Below are 20,445 nucleotides of genomic sequence, written 5' to 3' on the forward strand. Positions count from 1 at the left end.
AAAACAAACCTTGTGAAACATCACAGGTAGGCATTTATGATGAGGAGGACAGAAGAGGAGAGCACAGAGTCAGAATTAAGATGCAAGTTTTCACTTTATAGTAGTTCTTAATTGCTAAACAACAATTTTGTTTTAATTTATTTAGTTGTTTTTTTTATTTAGTGTTTGAAACACCATTTTCACATATTTGGAATGATTGTGTCCTCTGTTTTAGCTCGGCTACAATGAGGAAAGAGGCAGATACCTCAATATACTGCTCAATATAGTTTAAAATAAATAAATGACTCTGATGTCTTGTATTCTTTATGAATCTATGATATGAAATACGCCATTTTTTCTTAAGGTTTACGAGACGCATTAGGGTGCATTTACACAAAGTATCGGATCGGTATCGCCAGTACCAGCCTGAATTTTACTCCGTATCGGATCTGAAAGGAATTCGGTGGTATCGAACATCACTTACGGCGGTAATATTGTGCGTGGACGGTGCCTGTGAAGCAGCAGCGGCATGCAACGTTTTCCCGCTTACGTCCCAGTTACAGGTCACGGCGTCGCCCCCAGAAAGGCTATTATTTCTCTGTCGCTGGCGCTCTTAATGGCCGTGCGTCTCGCTAGATTAAACTCTGCCTCACTCACTCCCTCTCACTCCGGGAACTTCCGTCGCTCGGCTCATGCCCGCGCACGGATGGAGCGGGGGACGCCTCACCTCTTGACTGCCTGCCGCTCATGAATATTAATGTATGCAGATGACACACTCCCACCAGCAGCCTATCAACACGCCGCAGGAGGCCGTAGGTGTCGTTTCCATTAAACACGGCGTTTGGGTAATTTCACCGTGGCAGAGGACACCGTGAATTATAGCGCGCCCCCCGAAAACATACGTCTGCCGAAGTTGGATGAATATTACACTCCTAAGGAATTAATGCAGAGGGAGTATGCTGGCTGGTGATAAGTTGAGGTTTTTTCCCAGGACTTCTTTTTTTCCCCCCTTTCCCAAAGTCGGTTCTGACCTTGAAATTCAACTAAAAACCTCACAAAACAAACTACACCCCTGCTCTTTTCCAGTTTCTGGTTTCTGCTTCTTGTTTGTTTATTTTTATTTTTCACCGCTATTCTTTCCGTCTTCTTTCTTTCTCACCAGAATTATTATTTTACAGACTTTTAGAAGGGCTCAGGTGCCGACCTGTCAGTGAACGGTTATATATATTTATAGACTAAGGCTGAGGAATTAAGACTATTTCACATCACGCACAAGCTTTTAGGAGAAAATACAGTAGGACTGGTCGTATCGATCTAAATATCGATAGTATTGATACCAAAGCCAGTATCGATATTGGATCGATACTAGCTTTGTTACTTTACTTTATTTCCCATTGTTGTTTCCATTGTTCTGTGTTACATTTTTCCTTTTTCTTATTTTGCACTAATGTTTTTTTTCTTCTAAAATAAATTAAATAAATTGCGTGTAGTAAAAGCGGATTATTTATTTTTGTATTGCAATTAATGAAGAAAATATTTGCATAAATATATGTCATGTATTTTATCATTATCATTAACAACAAATCAAAAAGAAAATTATGAAGTTATTCAGTGATCATGATGTTTCAAGAAAAAGTATCGTACCGGCCCTGTATTACTTGGTATCTGATTGATACCAAGACTCCCAGTATCGCCCACCCCTAAAATACAGGGCTACAGAAATATGGATTGAAAACATTTGAAATTTAGTGTTGTTCCTCTCCACCCAGACAAACTCATACTATAGTGAAATCAAACTGCGTGCATTCATGTGATGTCTCAATATCGAATCCGCTCCATTTTACAGTATATGCATCCCAGAGTCTGACTGAGACACCTTCGTCAACTTTTTTACACCAGTCTGATGAAATATTTCCTCAGTCACGGATGAGATATCACGAGAAACGAGGTTAACATAGAAAGACTGCTGGAGTTCCTTCATCTTCGCGCAGGTGCGGAAAAAACTTTAGATCACAGCGGTGACGGGATGAAAACGAAAGATTAGCACTCTTTGAGATTCATCTGTGCAGAATAATCAAATGAGAAAGTTTTGTTGGAAGTTTTCCAGTTGTTTAACCTCACATATATTGAGCTTAAATTCTACTCTATTCCATCGTATCCTTCCATCATGATCTGCGGTAGACCTGACTGACTTTCTTTTCGTCACAGCTCGTGGGTGACCCAGCTTTCCTTTTGGGGATTAGTCCAGTTTCCCTTTCTGAAGGAGTCTTAAAATTCAACGTTAACAAAGGAAATCGAGTGCGCTCCCTCCCCACGGAGCGCTCGCCCCACCGCTCTCCATGCATAAATTCTCCCCCTGAAATATTTCTGTTTTGATTTAATATAAAAGCGGGGTTGAAATCTCATCATCGACCCGTTGCCTTTAGTAGCCAGACTACAGAAATCAGCTTATCGCGGTGCGCTGTTCCTCCCAGTAACCTTATTTCTCGAAACTTTTAAAAAGAGGGAACAAGAATATAAAGTGGAATAATACAGTATAGGTTTTGAAAGGCGGAATACATGAGGAGAAAAAAAAATGGAAGCATCGCTCATGAGGCATTTCCAAGGGCTGACTTCTAGTTTTAAAAAAAAAAATACCACTGAAAACTACAGTCCCTGAAATGGTACAGTCCAAAAACAGGTCAATCCCCATTGACTTGCATGTTAAAACGTCTAGATATACACCACGAATAATCATGTCTGCAGCCTGGTGCAACAAATGGTTTTGGTCTCCATTGCTAATTTCCCATACACTCAGCCACAACATTATGACCACTGACAGTTAGACATGATGGTGGTACACCTGGCCTCCAAATTTGCTAGATCCCAAACTGATCAAGTATTTGTGGGATACGCTGGAACAAGCCTGTTCCACAGAGGCCACTCCCCTCCACCCATAGGACCCAAAGGCCCTTTGCCAGACACCACAGGACACCCTCAGAAGGTCCATGTCCATTCTCTGATGGGTCACAACTGTTTTGGAGGCACAAGGGAGACCTACACAATATTAAGAATGTATCAGAATCAGGTAGTCATAATGTTGTGCCTCATCTGGTATGAACAATGGCAAACTTATATGTAAGTCACCCCATTTGAATAACTTTGAGGCATGTTTAGAGGCATCTGCCTTGTCTTTATGTTGCCCATCATTATTATTTTACAGGAAACTTGTAATTTTTAAATTTTACACGCTTCCAGTGGTCACTTTCACAATAGTTAATTTGTCCTTTGAAGAAGAAGAAGTTCAGTTGTCATTGCACACAAGGTAGCTGTCTCTAGTCAGCTAGTCGTTCTAAGCAAGTACATGTGACAGCCTCAATTTGTTCACAAAAACAACAAGAAAGCATGTCATGACATGACAATATCAAAGGTCTAAGCACACAAACTAGCGGCAGAGCCAGTGCAGAACTGGCAATAACAACCAGAAGTGCCTGAACGCATGAGTCACCAATCTGCAGCTTCTTGTGCCGCGGCTGCTCACCAGTCTGATAGCTCCTGGAACAAAACCAGACTTGATTCTGTTTCTTAAACAATCAGCCAATCTCAGACACACTCCTGACGGCATTAGATTTCGGATTAGATTTAGTTTATGGGGGCGATACAGATGCTGTTGAGCCTTTTTATAATCACATCTCTGCCGTCGCTAAATCTCAGTCTGTCATCTAACACACTTCCCAAGTATTTGTTCGTACGTTGTTGACAACAAAACAACAACACAGTCTTCTAAAAAAATTGAATGCATGACCTTAACGTTCTGTCTCCTGCATGTCATTATTTAAGCACCTCTGTCGCTCCTTCTTTGGATCTCCTCTCCTCTCCCTCAGTCGATCCCTCCCTCTGGGACTCTCATAAAGCAGCGTTCATCTCTCATCCCGCCCGTCCTGTCCTTTTTTATTTATTTATTTTTTCTACTATAGCACTTGCCCAGTGCATTGCTTCACCTATCCGCCGCGCTCTCCCTCGCTCTCCCTCTGGGACCCCCCCTCTCTAACAAGCGTCTGCGCACCTGCCGCCGTGGAGTGGAGTAAGGGTGGAGGAGGAGGAGGAGGAGGAGGGAGAGCGGGGTCATGCGAGGGCGCACAAACACCCATGTCTCGCCTGTTCCCCCGACACGCGCGAGGAGAGAGCGACTCAGCGCCGCCGTGACCCCCGTGACACGGCACCTTAAACACCCATCGCTGTAGCATTTAGAGCCGCCCTCTCTGCCGCGCTCCGGCACAAAAGGAGCTGCTGCTCGGCTGTGTGCGCACACCATTAAGGTAGTGATACTCTGACCTGCGTGCCTTCGCTGGGAGAGAGGTGCGGGGGGGTGGAGGACAAGAAAGACCAACAAAGATTAATAGCTGCCTTTTCGCTTCCGACAGCAAGGGGTTTCTGCCGGCGAGTCTGCGTCCGTGTGCGGATGAGTGGAGGTGGAAGTGCATGCATGCGCTTTTTATTTATTTATTTATTTTGCATTTTGAAGGATTAAGTGTTTGCTGTGTGCACGCACATCCTCATGCACAATTTATGTTCAAATGACGCACACCGTTGAAGTCGTATTCTGGATAAGTAAGTTGTAGGTAAAGTGACTGCCGTACTCAGTCAGAAATTTCTATATTTTAGGTGCACTAACAATAAAAACAAGGCAGCAAACCTTCACTAGGTTGCTCCACATAATCACATCTCTGAGTTTCATAAAAGCAGCTGTCTTTGTAAAGTAACGGATTTCGATTCATAAAATCAGATGAGAGCACTTCTGGACTCATTTTCTCACATTTGCCACTTTCTAACTTTATTCATGGCCCTTTTTTTCCAATTTCATTTATGTATACAAACAAAATGATCTCCAGAAGTCAGAGTCCCCCAGAACATGCACTAAGACAATGGTAGTAAGAATAAAAACTAGGGATGAGCGAGTACAGCATTATCTGTATCTGTATCTGTATCTGTTAACCATACGAATTATCTGTATCTGTATCTGTACTCGGGGCGGGGCCTAAACGTAGCTTAATTTGTAATATTTATACCACTGCTACCTTTATCTTTTAAAGAAATACAACAAGAAAGTGTCAGAGACTCCTAACCCGACGGTTAAAAAAGAAAAAGAAATCTCAGGCAGGCATTAATCTGCACCACGTGCAAACGAACCCACGTTCACCAGAACTCCACTGGTTGATAAGTAAGTACAAACCGGAGTAAAAACAAACCTGAAGCTGAAGAAACTCTAAACGTTAACGGAAAAGACCGCAAACCAAAGAGACAGAGAGCTGTTGTGTGTCAGAGTGAGCAGAGCGGGACACAGCAACACATGTGTATGTGTGTAGGGGAGGGGAGCGGTGCGGCGCCTATCACAGAACGCAGACACAGTCAGATAACCAATGAGGATTTTCATATAACTGTAAGTAATGGACACTGACGAAAGGACTGCTGATCAGACACACACAGCTCCTCAGATTAGAAACACACATCTCAACAGATTAGAAGCACACAGATCCACAGATTAGAAACACACTTCCTTCCGTACAGAGGTGCTCCCATAGATGTGAATGAGATGGGATGGAAGTCTGCTGTTAAAGGTAATACAATGAAACTAAATAGTAGTTAAATTACCAGTGTGTACCAGTACTGAACACAGTCAACGATCACAACAATCAACACGTTATAACACTCATTCGTAGCCTTTAATTAGGTTCCCAGAAAACAGTATGTTCATTGAAGAAACACACGGTGTGTAATGTTTGTGTCTATCTCGATGTTTTATGTGATTATTTTTCTTTATCCAAACCCCTTCCTCCGAACGTAGCATGACTTTGTTGTCTGTTGTGTTAAAATGTGGCACTGGCGAAATCACTTCACAACCATGGCACATTAATCACATCCAGCAGAACTAAGGAAAAGTCTAACTAAATTGTAACTTTGTTTTATCCGATAGACGTTGCTGACCTTATTTAGTTAATAAAACAGGATTTTTTTATTTAATTTTTTTATTTTTTTGGAATAATTAACATTTAAAATGATGTGTTTTGGGGACAGAATCAGTTCATTGAAACCCCTTGGCTCCGCACATTTTAACCAACCGGATTACTTCCACAAAAGACCACACAGAATCACTTGGCGGAACAGAGCTCTTTGTATTTAGCTTCTCCTGCAGCGCTAACCCGTAATGATGTGATGTGTCCTATTAAAGAGAGTGAATACCTTGAGCCACACACCAGCCTCCCAACTGCTCCAGTGAAGCAGCTCAGTATCAACAGATCTGACTGGGGTTGTAATGAGCGCCGCATGTGGGAATGTTTACACAGAGTATTGATCCGAATGTGCATGTTATGCAGTATAACAATGTCCAGTATGTGGGTTTTTTTTCCTCTCAAATTCAAGTGTGAGGAAACCTTTTCTTTATCTTTGGATTTTTGATTTTTCCAGCGCCTGCATTGTGCGCGAGCGCGCTCATTGAACGTGTTCATATTTTTGTGAACTCTGAACTGAACACATAGTTTTCCGAGTGCGAGCGCAGGCATGAGTTTTGCTCGGTATGGAGGGAAATAATGACGTTCACCCCCATTCAAGTTGAAAATAATAAATAATAAAAAAAAAAAGGTTTTACAATTTTACGACAAACAGCATGACTGGTGCCACTGAAAGAGAAGTCGCCTCCCGTGCCTCACGAGACTCCAATTCACATGGGACTCGTTAGTTTTACCTGGGGGCCTCTGGTAATTTGCAATAATTTCTGATATCGTCTGTGATCTTCTTAATCCTGTGTGAAACGTTCATGTCTGTAATTTGTAAAGTAAAAATTACACCATAAATTGCCTGACCTCTCGTAACACAGAGGTCCTGTGATGAAACTAATCTAGTGTGAATCAGCATCCCTGTGATTTACAGGTCATTTGTAATTTCGGCCGTGGAATAAATAGCATCAAAAATATATTTTATTATCTTTTATAATTTGCGTAGTAATTATAGCTGTGTCTGAAACACAGCTGAGTGAGGCGTTATCCCATGTGAATGCACCACATGAAACACAGACATGGGCTAAAGTCTGAATCAGAGGCATCCCAGGTTAAGATAATCCCTCGCAAATGGGGCTTATTCCACACAAACAACACATGGGAAAAAAATATCATGTTTTTCTGTAAATCGCTTCCAAAATCGGTCTGAAGAAAACAAGTCCATGTCTATGAACATTGTTCAAAATTACAAAATGTCAGAATATGAACGAGAACTAGTTTGCTTTTAATCTGTGTGAACTGAAATTTGAACAAGTTTAAACACACGTGTATGTGTGTAGGGGAGGGGCGTGGTGCGGCACGGCGCCTATCACAGAACGCAGACACAGTCAGATAACCAATAAGGATTTTCATTCAATCCGAGGACAGATATTGACTCGTATTACTCGTTACTGTGAACACGGACGCCACTGTCCACCTTGACAAAGACTCTGCCAGGTTGAGTCCTCTCGCGGTTTCTTCGACCTGCGAAAGATGGGTTTTCATGCTCCTTCTCCCTGTTCCCTCCGTAAGTTCATGTGTTGTGAGGCCATTTTCCAGTCCAGGTATCTAATAGATGATCTGTGCGTCTCTGGCAGGGCTGTGTTTACCGTGGAGATGTACCTGCAGACGGAGCGAGTGCTGATTGTCGGCGCTGAAACGCAGGAAACGCAGCACGACTGGATCCAGGCGCTAACAAAGGTGGCACTCTTTGTACACACGCACACAAACCACACTTATTTTTCTACTTTCAGAAGGAGTTTTTGTGCCGCGGAACCAAAGGCGCCTCACGCTTTTCCATTCACTCTTTGCAACACACACACACTCGGTATCCTCAGTGAACCCCATGGTGCCTGCGCTGCTTTCAGTAAGACAAGTGGTCCTGCTATCGCTTCCCCCACATGCTGACAGGATCTTGTAATAACACCCTACATAAATATGTTCCGTCGTCTCGCTTTTATCTTTTAAGTCCCAGGCAACCCGGTCATAGATAGTAGGAGGTATAGCGGCAGGAGTCCATATGTCTCTCCATCTGTAGCATAGGCCTCGCAGACCTCCATATTTCAGTGTGAATCACTGAACAATGGCCAGACCGAGCATAGCGGTAGGTCGCTAGTGAAAATATCGCAGCCAGAAACCGTTAACATTTATTTAGAGCGGAAAAGTTTCCCATAGTTAATTGTGAAAGTTCTCAAGCCTGGTTACTCTTTGTTTGTTTTTTTTACCCGCAGTGCTTCGTCCCGTCTAAGGTCGACGGGCTGGTGCGGAAAGACGTGGAGCTGATTGGCAGGCTGCACTACAAAGAGGGCCACGACCTGTACCACTGGAGGTTGGGCTGGTTCATGCTGGAAGGCTCTGCCCTGCACTACAGCTCGGGAGAGGAGGAGGGAGAGGAGGAAGTTCTTCAGCTCAAACAACTGCAGGAGCTCAGTAAGCACATCTCGTACTTGTTTAGTTGTCTTGTTTTGGTGCAATGACGTAGCGACCGCCTATATTCGCGGTTGTATCCCAGGTGGTGTTACGGTCTGCGCGGGTGGCACATGTCGAAGTAACATCCACACGAATGCCAGGTCCTAAAGTTTCCCAGAAAAACACTTTGTCATTAGTTTTAATGTTGTGACTGATTGGTGTATGTTCATTTTAATGTGGTTTAAATGCAACAAATTCAATTTAGAGAACTTGACTGAAACTGGTGGTATATTTATTTATTTTTTTTTGCTTTTATTTCTGCGTTTCTTTAGCCCAGGCACCGAGCTAACCAGATTAACTTTATTCGTTTTAAATCCTGAAAATGACAGGTGGACACTATCATTTACTCTCCTTGGCACCCAGCTATAATTTGGTTAAAGCCTTACGCTACAAATCCAGGAATAAAATATTCATCCTTCACAACACTTACCTTTTGTAAGAGTAAATCATGAAATAACCACCTGTTAGCTTTCGCCCGTAGAGGGTCACGGGGGACCTTGAGCTCATTTCATCTGGCATCAAGCGAGAGGTGAGGTACACACTGGACGGGTTGCCAATCCAATGAGAGAGAGGGAGACGGATACCTAAGGCCACAGTTAATCAGTCAGGTTTACTGCCGCGTATGCTCAAACGTACAAGGAATCTGTCTTGGTGTAAGACCAAAGACCCATGCAGGCACAGGGAGAACATCAAACACCTCACACGGAGTTGCCTCGGAGTCAGTTTGAGTTTGGACTCATATTTTTGCTGGGAGGCGACAGCCGAGGCTTACCACTGAACTTAAATTATGAAAACAACTTCGGTTGATGTGTAGATGCACCTGCCTAGCAGTTGTAGTCATAGCTGATATTATTAGTCGTGTTTCTACACAGTTGCATTACCATTTCTCTATTATCTGTGCTATTTTTCTGAAATTCTTTACTCTGCATCAAAAGCAACTGGTGGTTTGGTTTTCAAGAAAGCCAGATTCACCACAAGTGCTCTTGTGCTTTGCGGGGGTTAAAAAATATCATTGACTTAGATGCACTTAGATGCATGACTTACCGATACCTACACTCTTCCATGAGTGAGGTCAAAAATCAAATGCGTTTTATATTGTAAACTTCAGAAATTTCTTTCATATTTTGGCCAACAAAATAATTATTTCATGTTTGTCATGTCCATTCATCACTTTTTATTCACACTTTATCATAAAACAGATTTTAGAAAGTTAAAATAATAATAATAATACATCAATTTTATATAGTGCTTTTCTAAATACCCAAAGACTACTGAGGTAGGTCGCCACCACCAGTCACAGCTGCCATTCTTCTGCAGTCATACCGTGGTGGTGGTGGTAAACTACCACAGTAGTGATAGCTGCCCTGGGGCACACTGATGGAAATGTAACTGCCAATCCTCACCAACGGCCTCTCCAACCACCACCGCACATCACTGACTTGCTATCATACACCAGTGGAGTTCACACTGGGAGCAAGTTGGGTTAAGTGTCTCGCCCAAGGACCCAACGGACGATGGCGCTATCTCCTGAGCTTCGGCTATAGTTAGCAACTTTGTAGTTAGCTTGTAGTACCCAACTACAAAGTGGTAAATTGATGATGACACACAAAATTCATGGATCTGGAAAATACGTTCATATTTTAAAACAGCACATACAGTATATTATGAGGTATAAAATGATGATAACTGTGTAAAACAACCCTCAAGGGGGTGAGATTGCTGGTATTAGATGTGTAGATCAACAGTAAATGTATACCTGACAGTCACAGTACATAAAAATCAAAGGTTCCTAGAGTTAACCTTTGAAATTCCATAGAAAATTGGAAGTATTGGAAGTGTGATACTGATACAAAAAATGCAATTACTTAAAAAGTATAACAATTAGACACAAATCCAAATGGCCTCATGTCAAAGTCAACTTATTTGAGGAATACATGGAAGATTAAGTTATAAAAATTTAAAATTACCAACTGCTGGGTTAAAGGGTTAAAAATGTACAAATGATGTTTACGTTTCACGTAAGTGAAAGAAAATGGAACTGACAAACCCTATGATTGCACATAAAAATCTGTTTTCAGGAGGGACTGAAAAGATGATTCAACCCAGCAACAGCACTAGCTACAAATCATTTCTAATGCAGCATGTTGGAGATATGAGCCCAGTAACCCTGGAAGTTCCATTGAAGTGAATATATTTTCCCCATACACTCCTCCCTGAACCGAGTTGGCCTGGGTTCACCTCTTCCATTAACATAAACACAAGTTCTTCTGGTTCACACACGTGTACCTCAGATGCTTCTAAATCTCCACTATTTCCTGAGCCCGATTCATCTGTTGGGCTTTTGGTAGAGAGACCGTATCTGTCAGTGGTCAATTTCACTCGCGTCGTGATGAATGTGCCGGGATCTATTTTCATATACTCTCAGTAATTTTCCACGGAACCACCGGTCCATAGCACCCTCTTGCCGCTTGCATTTATAGCTGCGTAATGATGTCGGAGGATGCGTTCAAGCGACCGGTGTCGGAAGACGTTTCGGCGTCTCACACCATTACACATTTCAGTCGGATCTCTGCTCTAACTGCATAAGCTTAGTCTTCCGTGAGAAAAAAAAAAATGTGGAAGAAAAAGAGAATCGTGGTTGGAACTAGACTAGAGGAGAGTAACGCATTACCACAGGCCTGTATGTGTGATGAGGTGAGTAAAGGTCAGTATTGTGTAACATGTCGACGGTTGTCATGTGAAAATACGCGGTACATCCGTAGCACCACTGCCCACTTACATACGTTTTGCCAATATCTCCACATAACTGGCAAACGGGAGTTATTTAAAGGACCGTCTGTGAGTGGAACTTCACTTTGGCAGATGATAAAGATTTTAGTGCATTTCGATTGATTGCGCCAGTGTGATGTGCGAACCCGAAAGCAGGGGGAGAATCAATGGATCTTTTTTAATCCACTTACAGCTCGACGTGGATCAAATCGCGCAAAGTGCTGCCCCGTCTCCTTACCTGGGGCGGGATAAAGAACTGCAGCGGCGTTCATTTTTATTCCCCGGCTTTCTCAAACCGTATTTGTCACAGCTGGGGAGCCGTCAGTGCCAGGAGGGGGGACGGCGTTTTTGTCAGGGGATGGTAGCTTCTGGAGCATTGAAAGCCTCCCTTTTAGGATTCGCAGGCTGTGACATGGGATTAACTGTTATTTTCTCAACAGTTACACCAACACATGAAAGGTGCCCCAGTGTAGCGCCAAAGGATTAAATAAATACACTTTTCAATTAAAAATCACTACATGTTTCTAGCATGCTTCACTTCAAACTACGCGGTGAGTTCATTGACGTAGCCTGTTCATGGGTTATTATAATTTAAATACTTCTGAAAGACACTTGTACTTCTCCTGTGTTTCTTTGACTTTTATTCATTTCATTCTTAATAGTGTGAACCCTATGGCTGGCATAGTGTACTCTCATTTCTTTAATTTGTCCTTCGTTTCGTAAGAGTAAAACACGTAAAAGAGAATAGGACAGGACTTTAATTTCTCTTGGCCGTGAAGCACCTTGTGTTATATAACTGAATAAACTCACCAGTAAAACAAAAAGAGAGTGCAGAGCTTCTTAAAATGGCTTCCCAGGGGCTCAGCTGTGTACTTGAGAGGAGATTGATCTCTTTGTGATGCCTTGCGTCGAGATATCTGCCGCACAAATAAGCAACGCTAAAGTAAAATGAGGGGAAATGACAGATAGAGCTGAGTAATCATTAACCTGTCACGCGTAACAACCCCCCCGTTCCGAACTTTGGGAATATGAAAGGTTGTCATACAAGATAAGCACATTAACTTTAAACTCATTCAGTGCAATTTTCTTTGTGGTTTTCAATTACGGGAGTGGGCTAAATAGAAAAAAAAAAAACTAAAATGTTGATCTCATTGCTCTGCTCAATCGGCCAAAAATTGAGATCAGCACAAGAATGCAGTCCGGTATATTCGTGTTCTCCTGTCCGGTTTATTTAAAGGCAGGAATTAAGTATAGTATAGAGTATATAGTATAGAAATTATTTTTGAGACGTATAGTAATCACTGCTAATGCTTTCAGAGAGAGGTGGAACTATCCCTGATAGTTCATGTTCACTTGGAACTTCTGATCAGACTCATATTTTTCTACTCACCTGTGAGAGGCTACACAACGCACACAGTATTTTTAATTGTAAAAGTTATCCTGTGTAGATAAATGCTCTTTAATTCTGCAAACATGCTGATTGTTTCAACTCATTTATCCCTCCGTTACCCCTGACAGTAAAAACCATGGAAATCCAATTATGCTTTTTTTTTTTTCTTTTTCAGAAAAATAAATAGATTGAAGATCCCATGTGCCATTTTTGACCTCCGGTAGCTACAGAGATGTTTTCTTTACTTTTGTTCAGGGGCAGCGCTCAATTAAAAAGTAATTTCACGAGAGTTGGTGAACAACTTGTTTAGCTCCTATTAGTAGACCTTGTTAAGGCTGGAAAGGTGATCACATGGCAAATACAAGATGCCAAGAATGTCAAGGTAACGGTATGTAACAATGTGGTATTAAAGATGTAAAGATGCATTTTGTCTTTAAGTGTTTTATGAGAAAAGATTTTAGTACTGTGAATTTCAACATGCTTTTGTTCACTATAGATACCAATGCATCAATTTTGCTTATCATTTCTCTGTAAATGTTCTATATGGAAGTTACGTAGGCCTATACAAGTTATTAACAGTTGTTGACTTGAGTCAGAACGAAGCGTAGAAATGGAGCAGAAAAAATATACGTAACTCGGATGTGACGAAACTCCACTGTGTAATCATTGTGTCATAGAGTTTCATGTCATTGTTTTGCAATACGCAACTGTCAGAATTGCACATTGATAAAAACAAACAAACAAAAAAAACAGATAAGCACAGTACAATTTGAAACTGGTTCTCAACTGGAATCGATTCCCATTCCTACCCATACCAAGGCACCTGTAAAGGTAACTTCTTGTCAAGTTTATATATGTACTATATACTATATATAACATTTATGTACCTTTGGCTTTAAATTACTGGGATGAACACAATAAAGATGGCTTGATAAAATGATGGTCATGTACAAAACACCAAACATGATGCTAACGCAGGGAAAAAATAAAATTGCAGTTTTGTGAATGGCCACTTGAGGCTGACTTTGACAGGGAGTCAATCCCCATATCCTTTTAAAGCATAAATAAATGTATTTACAGCCTGATACCAAACATTTACTTGTATATTTGTCTTAAAGCTGTACGTAATTAAGGTTGTGTCAGCCTTGTGTTACAGACTGATGCTGTCACAGGTTCAATCGCAAGTTGGTAGGTGGAAGTATCTTTATATACAGTCCGTTCTTCTTCTGCTAAAAGAAACGATAGAACCCAGTTGATTTCCCGAGGAATGTATCCTCATAAATTTGAGAACTGGGTTCTTTTGCTTTGTTCATGAACTCATCTTCCATCAATAATAACCAACAATAATAATCAACCTTCACAGTAACACGGAGGTGGATACAGTATCACACAGTATGCCAACACTTGGCGCTCATAGAATCACCGTGGGTTATCACACTGTAGGCTACAACAGTATTATTAATATGAAAAAATAAGCCTTACAATAAAAATATGCTAATAAAAAACTGCTTTCAGGACCAAGAAAAACCTTGTGAAAATCTCGGTACAAATTACAGAGAGAACAAGCCTGCAGACTTACTTCCTTATCACACAAACATATTAAGTAATAAAAAAAATTCCCACTGAGCCTCGAGATGGATAAAAGAGGATTGCTGTGTGTTTGTTCAAACGCCTATGACAAGTGTTTTGCATTTACCTGATAACACTGTTAATAAACCTCTCTCAAGTCAATATCAATCTCTGACGTTCTTCCCTTGTTGTTCGGATCAGAATGAAAAGCAGCGCCCTTGAAAATCTGCCAGAGAAAATGAAAGGCAAATAATTTAAGAGAGTGTTTTGGGGATTAATAGGTTTTCGCTGTTTAGCTCAACGCACAAAGGTCTTTACATAGAATTTGCTAGCCAAAAAAAAAAAAAAACTTTCTCTTTCTTGCTTGTGCCAAAAACAAAATGAAATGTTAAGTTTGTAGATCAGTCAGTAAAAGACTGATTGCACTACCAAAGTAAAGGATACATTGTTGTTGAAGCTGAGCAGCAGTACCAGAGCGCCACAGCACCTCTCTCAAATTTATTCTTCTGTGGCAAACTCCTGTGTTGTTGAGTTCTTTAGGCGGCGATCAGGTGTTTTGGTGCTGTCTGTTTATTAAGGGGAAGTTCTTTTTATCCTTCTTTCCATTACTTGAGCACAGCCAGCGCTCGAGCATGATGAAAGTGCCAGATGTTGTTGCTAGGAGATTTTTTGTGCCGAGCCTCGTATCTTTTCTGTACTTCCTCTGTTGTGTGTGATTGTTGCCATGATCCAAGCAGCTGTTTGAAGCCCCAGAGAAGAGATTGCGGGGAAGCTTTTGAGTCCCTCAGCCCGGTTTTTCTCTTCCTTGTGCTCTTCCGACTTCATTCGCGCAGATGGAGAATGTCATGTGCTAAATATTACCCACAGTACGGCCTTTGTTTGGTTGCATTTAAGCGCCGCCGCTTGCCCCACTTCCCTCTCTCGTTTAAAGACTGTGCCTCAAAACCCGAATCCGTGTTTCTGCTCGCAACAAGAAAACTCTATTAACTCCGATGGAATGTATTTGGCATTTTCCACTACCGCACTGTCCTCTCTCTTTCTTTACGCTACACGCCCTTGAACATCGCGCTCAGATATGTCTAGACATATTGTGCGCTGCATTCTATTATTGACTTAAAAGTTGCACTTAAGAGAATGGAGACCTTTCGGCGACGCTTAATGAATTCATGAGGTTTAATGGCGAAGTGAAAATGTCAAATTTAAACTGTAAACACATTCCTTTGCATTATTCTGCTGTAAATGTGAACCGCTTTGAAGCTCGGGTTTTCTACAACTTGTTGCCCTTATTTCTTCCCCCAGCTGTCTCCACGCACACTGAGGGTGAGGAAAAGATCCAAGTCCTGCTGATGGTGGAGTGCGGAAGGTATGTCTTTGAAGAGAAACATAAAAAAAAAAAAAGGTGCGCTAATTGGCAACGTATTTGTGATACAGCAGCGTCGCGCATTATGCAGCTGCCGTTAGCTTTGAATCTGCTTTTTGTCTTGTTAGTCCGAATCCACTTCACCTACTGTATCCATCCCGAGGTAATTAAAGCCTCGGTAGACTGTCTTCTTCAGCTGGAGAGACGGAGTGAGACGACACAGCAGCCTTCGCACAACATTTTTAAGGCTCCCTTTTAGAGTAATGCAACAAGACTTTGGGCTTAATTGCTGTTCTTTTGTGCGTTTTTTGATCAAACCTCATGGGAAACCAGGCGTTGTTTATACGTGTTCCGTAGAAGCGCTTTTGGATCCCTTTAATCTTGTTGGTTGTTTATCTAATGACTTGGCAGCGCCCTTTTCCAAACATATGAACTTTAGGAAGCGGCCATATTGTTACTGTGAATCATCTCATTAAAAATAATAGTTTGTTTTTTGTTTGTTTTTAATAGAACAATTTACATCCACGGCTTCAACAAGATTGACTTTGCGCTGTGGCACTCGGCCATCACGCTGGCCGCTGGCACGGACGGCAAGGCGCTCGGTGACCAGCAGCTGACTAAAAATGGCGTTCCCATTATACTCGACAGCTGCATTGCTTTTGTCACGCAGTATGGTGAGTCGCGTTATATTTATCTACAATGTGAGAGGAGGGGTGGCTGCTTATTATGATTTCCCCCTTGAGAAGCTGATTCATCCAGTACACAGCGCGGCGATGACAATTTCCTGCTTTCTAAAGTCTCCTGGCACAAAGCTGTGACTTCATTCTGTCTATCTGTTTTCTTAGAAATATGTAGAAATATGTAGCCCAACTGTGGACCTGCTTCATCCACTCATTAAACATGCACACTATAGTCTATAGCGTCTGTTTTCCATAATTTCCCATAAAAATGCAGCTTGTATTATTGTATATATTACAGTATAATCAGTGGCTAAAATAAAAGTTAACTCTGGCAGAACCTGTGAAATGGTACAGAAGGTTAATATACATTGCACTGGCAATTTTATTCCACCTACGATTTAGATTCATAGGTGCTTATGTAAGTGTCCATAAGGTCGACACATAATTATACTTATAGAAATCTGTCATTATCTGTTGTGAATGATTATAATATTCATCATAAAAAAAAAACTTCACAGAGAAGAAGGTTTCCTATCATTTAATCTGCCGATGTACCCAGGCTTGTGTCACGAAGGCATCTACCAGAGGCCTGGGGATCCTTGCCAAGTGGCTCACCTCCTGGAGGACTTCACCCGAGATGCTCGTAACGTGAAGCTAAGAGAGAAGGAACACCAACTCGAGGTTGTGACGGACACCTTGAAGAGCTTTTTATCCCAGGTGGAGGACGCACTGCTGACCAAGGAGCTCTATCCATACTGGGTGTCGGTTCTGGGTATGTGAGGCGCCTGAGGCAGTTGAGAACATGTTGGGATTTGGTTAGGGCTGTAACACATATTGGAGTGCACGGATAGTTAAGAGGAAGTTTCTTGACTCCTATTTCAATATTTTAATTTGCTTGTTCGCCAGTGCATTTCCTGTCTGTTTTGGTTTGTAGATGAGATGGATGAGAAGCGGAGAGTAAAGAAGTATTCCACCATCATAGGGAGTTTGCCAAAGATAAACAGGTCAACCCTTGAGGCCCTGCTGCAGCATCTGTACAGGTATACATACAAACAAGCTTACACAGGATTCAAACTGCAGAAACATTCAAAGTTTGCTGGTGGAGGTGTTTCGAGATAAAGGTCAATGTCCAGGTAAGGACGAATATCCTGAGGGGAACTTGACGTGGTCGACCCTTTGCATGTGAGAACTTTTGAGTTATCCACACTGGAATCATAAACCATAGACTTTGGTTTTAAATATTGCTACAAAACCAAAGCTACAGAAGACGCCCCTAGAAATACGTTGGTTAAAAAAATTACCCAAAGACATATAATACCACAGGAAACTACGTAAAATGTGGCTGACACAAAATGCACAAGTTAAAATAATCTTTTTTTTTTTCTTTCTTTCTTTTTTGAGAGATTACCAGTTTTGCATTTCAGTCGTAATGCAAATAATGCTAGCTAGCCATAACACTGTGCTCTGATAAGTGACCAAGCTATCCTGTGGATTGGCACAGTGAATCTAGCCTGAACCCTAGCCACTAACTGTTCATCTTTATATAACCTTGTTTACAGGAGGCTGTTGGTACTATAGCATGTTGATTATTTAAAGCAGATGAACCTCCTCTGTTGTGTCCTTCTTCTCCTTTTGCGTTGCTTTCTTTGACCAGCCTCAAATACGTGGTTCAACCCACGTGACCTGAGTTCTGCTCAAGGTTTCTTCTTTGCCACTGTCACCCTGGTTTTAATGCTCTGGGGGTCTCCCCCTTTTGACATTTTGGATAGTTTATACATTATATAAATAAACTGATTGTTTGATTGACTCATTTCACACTGGCAAATGAGCAGCGCAGCTTCCAACAAACCTTGGTACAGAGAAGACATGTCTTGAGAGGCTTAGTCTTTTTGGGATTTATTGTTGGCACAACCAATTACACAAAAACTCTTTGGTAATGTGGGATATATTCATTGAAGGAGTTTACTCTCATCCTATGGACTACACAGGACAGTGCTCCCCTCAAACATGCATGGTGGAGGAAAGCTGCTCTAGATGCTTAGCTGATCTGCATCAGTAAACAAGTAGCAAAATAAATTTGATAATATCTTGTCCCTAATCACTTTATACTGCAGTTAATAATTTATTCATGTCTTCTGGCCCAGGGTATTTTATATCCTTTGTGGAAAGCTTTGATTTAATTAATAGTGTAGCTTATTGTCTGCTTGAAGGAAAGACCTCCAGAAAAGGTTAGTTGCCTTGGTTTGATGTGATCAAATCCACTTTAGCATCCACTGGTTTGATAGTAGATGATTGATTCGCAATTTTTAAATAGTTACAAAATTGGTTTCGTCTTCAACTGACCCTGCTGCTGATGATAGCACAATTGTAGCTCTATAGATGACATAACAAGTACAGAAATTCGAAGGTTGTGTCACCTGTTCATTGGCCTGGCGTCCCTTCCATCTTCCTAATGACCTTCTCTGTTCTCGCCTGTGTGTGTGGTTGTTTTCATCCACAAATGAGATGGGATACTTTCTCAGATTCCTTCATAAATAGTGTATAGTGCACATGGCGGGAAGTCCTTCAAAGGCGAGCCTAGCTGCAAAAGACTGCATGACCCCATAGCAACAGCGTCCTTGGGTTTACAATAATGAATCAGTTTCATGTTGTTTGTTCAGATTTGCCAGCATTTTGTACATTGTTTATGTTTTTAAGTAGGATCCTTGCTGTATATTTAAATGAAAATCATTTTTTCACCTTTGAATATTTAAAACAATCCTCGTTAGTGTTAATAATACAGATTGTTTAGAGAAGACCTAATTGACCCATTGGATTTGGAGAAAGGCACAACTTGTACTAAAATATCCGTGTGTTTTTACTGCTGTGAGAGATTTAAAGAGTGAACTAAATGAACCAAACGCTGTTGATCAGATCTTTTCTTTCTGTGATTCAGGATTCAACAGTGTTCCCACCTCAACCAGATGCCCAGCGAAAAACTGGCCTCCGTCTTCTCCTCCTGCCTGTACCAGACACGAGGACAAACCCCACAGGAAATTAGAGTGGTCCACGACCTAATCAGCAACTACATCACGCTCTTCAATGTGAGTCAAAAATGCTCTGTTCTTTTATTTTTTGCCAGTGGACGGCATTGATGGTGGGGAAGAGTTCATTAGGAGGTGATGAGGAAGGTAGGCTTGGTTACTCAATATGGATGTTCTTCCTTTATGTTGGATAACACAAGTTTGTGTCGTATAAACACACATAAAAGTTATATAGAACAACGTGTTTGTGTTTTACACTTTTCTGCTCAAGTAATAGCTGCATTGTGTCTTTGTCAACTGCACAGGTACAAACTGAACATATCTCCAGAAAAAAAATATGAAAAAAAGGGGTCACCTTGAACAAAAAAAGTTACTGTAGAATCTTGTCCTGGACGTCTTTTGTTTGAGGCAAAACCAGAGCAGGCTTATGACTGTGTAAGAAATCTAGAACTGGAAAAATGAGAAAGATAAACCAGACATTTTCCTTAACAACGGAAGAGTCTTGTTTCCTTTGTTTGTTCTTTTCGTTGTAGTCAACTAATTGTAGCTGCAAATAAAGTTTCTCTGCATACAAAGTGAGGCAGCTTGAAAGCTGCTGCATAACAACAGCACAGGGTAAAGACTAAACGTTGTTCACACTTCTATCGAACAATAATTTGGAGAAATTAATGGATTACGTAAAACTGGTTTTGTCCAACAGCTACAATTACTGCCTCATGACTGTATGCCTTTACCACTTGGCCTGTCCGATCGATAATATACATCGATTAGCGACAACATTATGACCATAACCCCAAATTTAAGATCTCTGAATCTAAGAAATCTGATTTCCTGCTCGGTAGTTTGGGTAAAGCTTCTAAACCCTGACTTTATAAATGCACATATAGATAGACAGAAATGTACTCTGATGAGTTGTCTTTAGGAAAAAATGTTGGTTTGTTTGGTCTCACTTGAAAATGGCAGCATTTGAGTTCCCCATTTGAAAGTATATCAAATTAAATCGTCAAGGTATACTTATATCCAAAAGTGTATGCGCCTTTTAATAACACTTCAAATAGCTCTTTGGCTTTATATTCTCATTGTCAGTTTCATTATTTGAGCCAGCTACTCCTGATGCAAGCTGTACTGAATCTGTAGTACATGTTGGATGATGAAGTAAGAATACCGTATTCAGAGCACACTGCAGAGGAAAGTA

General features: G+C 41.3%; 1 protein-coding gene across 4 annotated transcripts in view; it reads left to right on the forward strand.

Annotated features, from left to right (window-relative positions):
* Positions 1-20,445, forward strand: part of arap2 (ArfGAP with RhoGAP domain, ankyrin repeat and PH domain 2) — a 130,612-nt gene that overhangs the window by 91,237 nt on the left and 18,930 nt on the right. For all 4 annotated transcript variants that reach the window (XM_047606624.1, XM_047606613.1, XM_047606641.1 and 1 more), the window contains 7 exons: positions 7,589-7,691; positions 8,222-8,420; positions 15,487-15,550; positions 16,058-16,221; positions 16,787-16,999; positions 17,162-17,267; positions 19,163-19,310. In XM_047606624.1, coding sequence (XP_047462580.1) covers positions 7,589-7,691; positions 8,222-8,420; positions 15,487-15,550; positions 16,058-16,221; positions 16,787-16,999; positions 17,162-17,267; positions 19,163-19,310 — 997 coding nt within the window. The remainder of the gene's footprint in view (positions 1-7,588; positions 7,692-8,221; positions 8,421-15,486; positions 15,551-16,057; positions 16,222-16,786; positions 17,000-17,161; positions 17,268-19,162; positions 19,311-20,445) is intronic.

Source organism: Mugil cephalus, chromosome 1 (assembly GCF_022458985.1).
Source record: "Mugil cephalus isolate CIBA_MC_2020 chromosome 1, CIBA_Mcephalus_1.1, whole genome shotgun sequence".
Classification (NCBI taxonomy): Eukaryota; Metazoa; Chordata; class Actinopteri; order Mugiliformes; family Mugilidae; genus Mugil; species Mugil cephalus.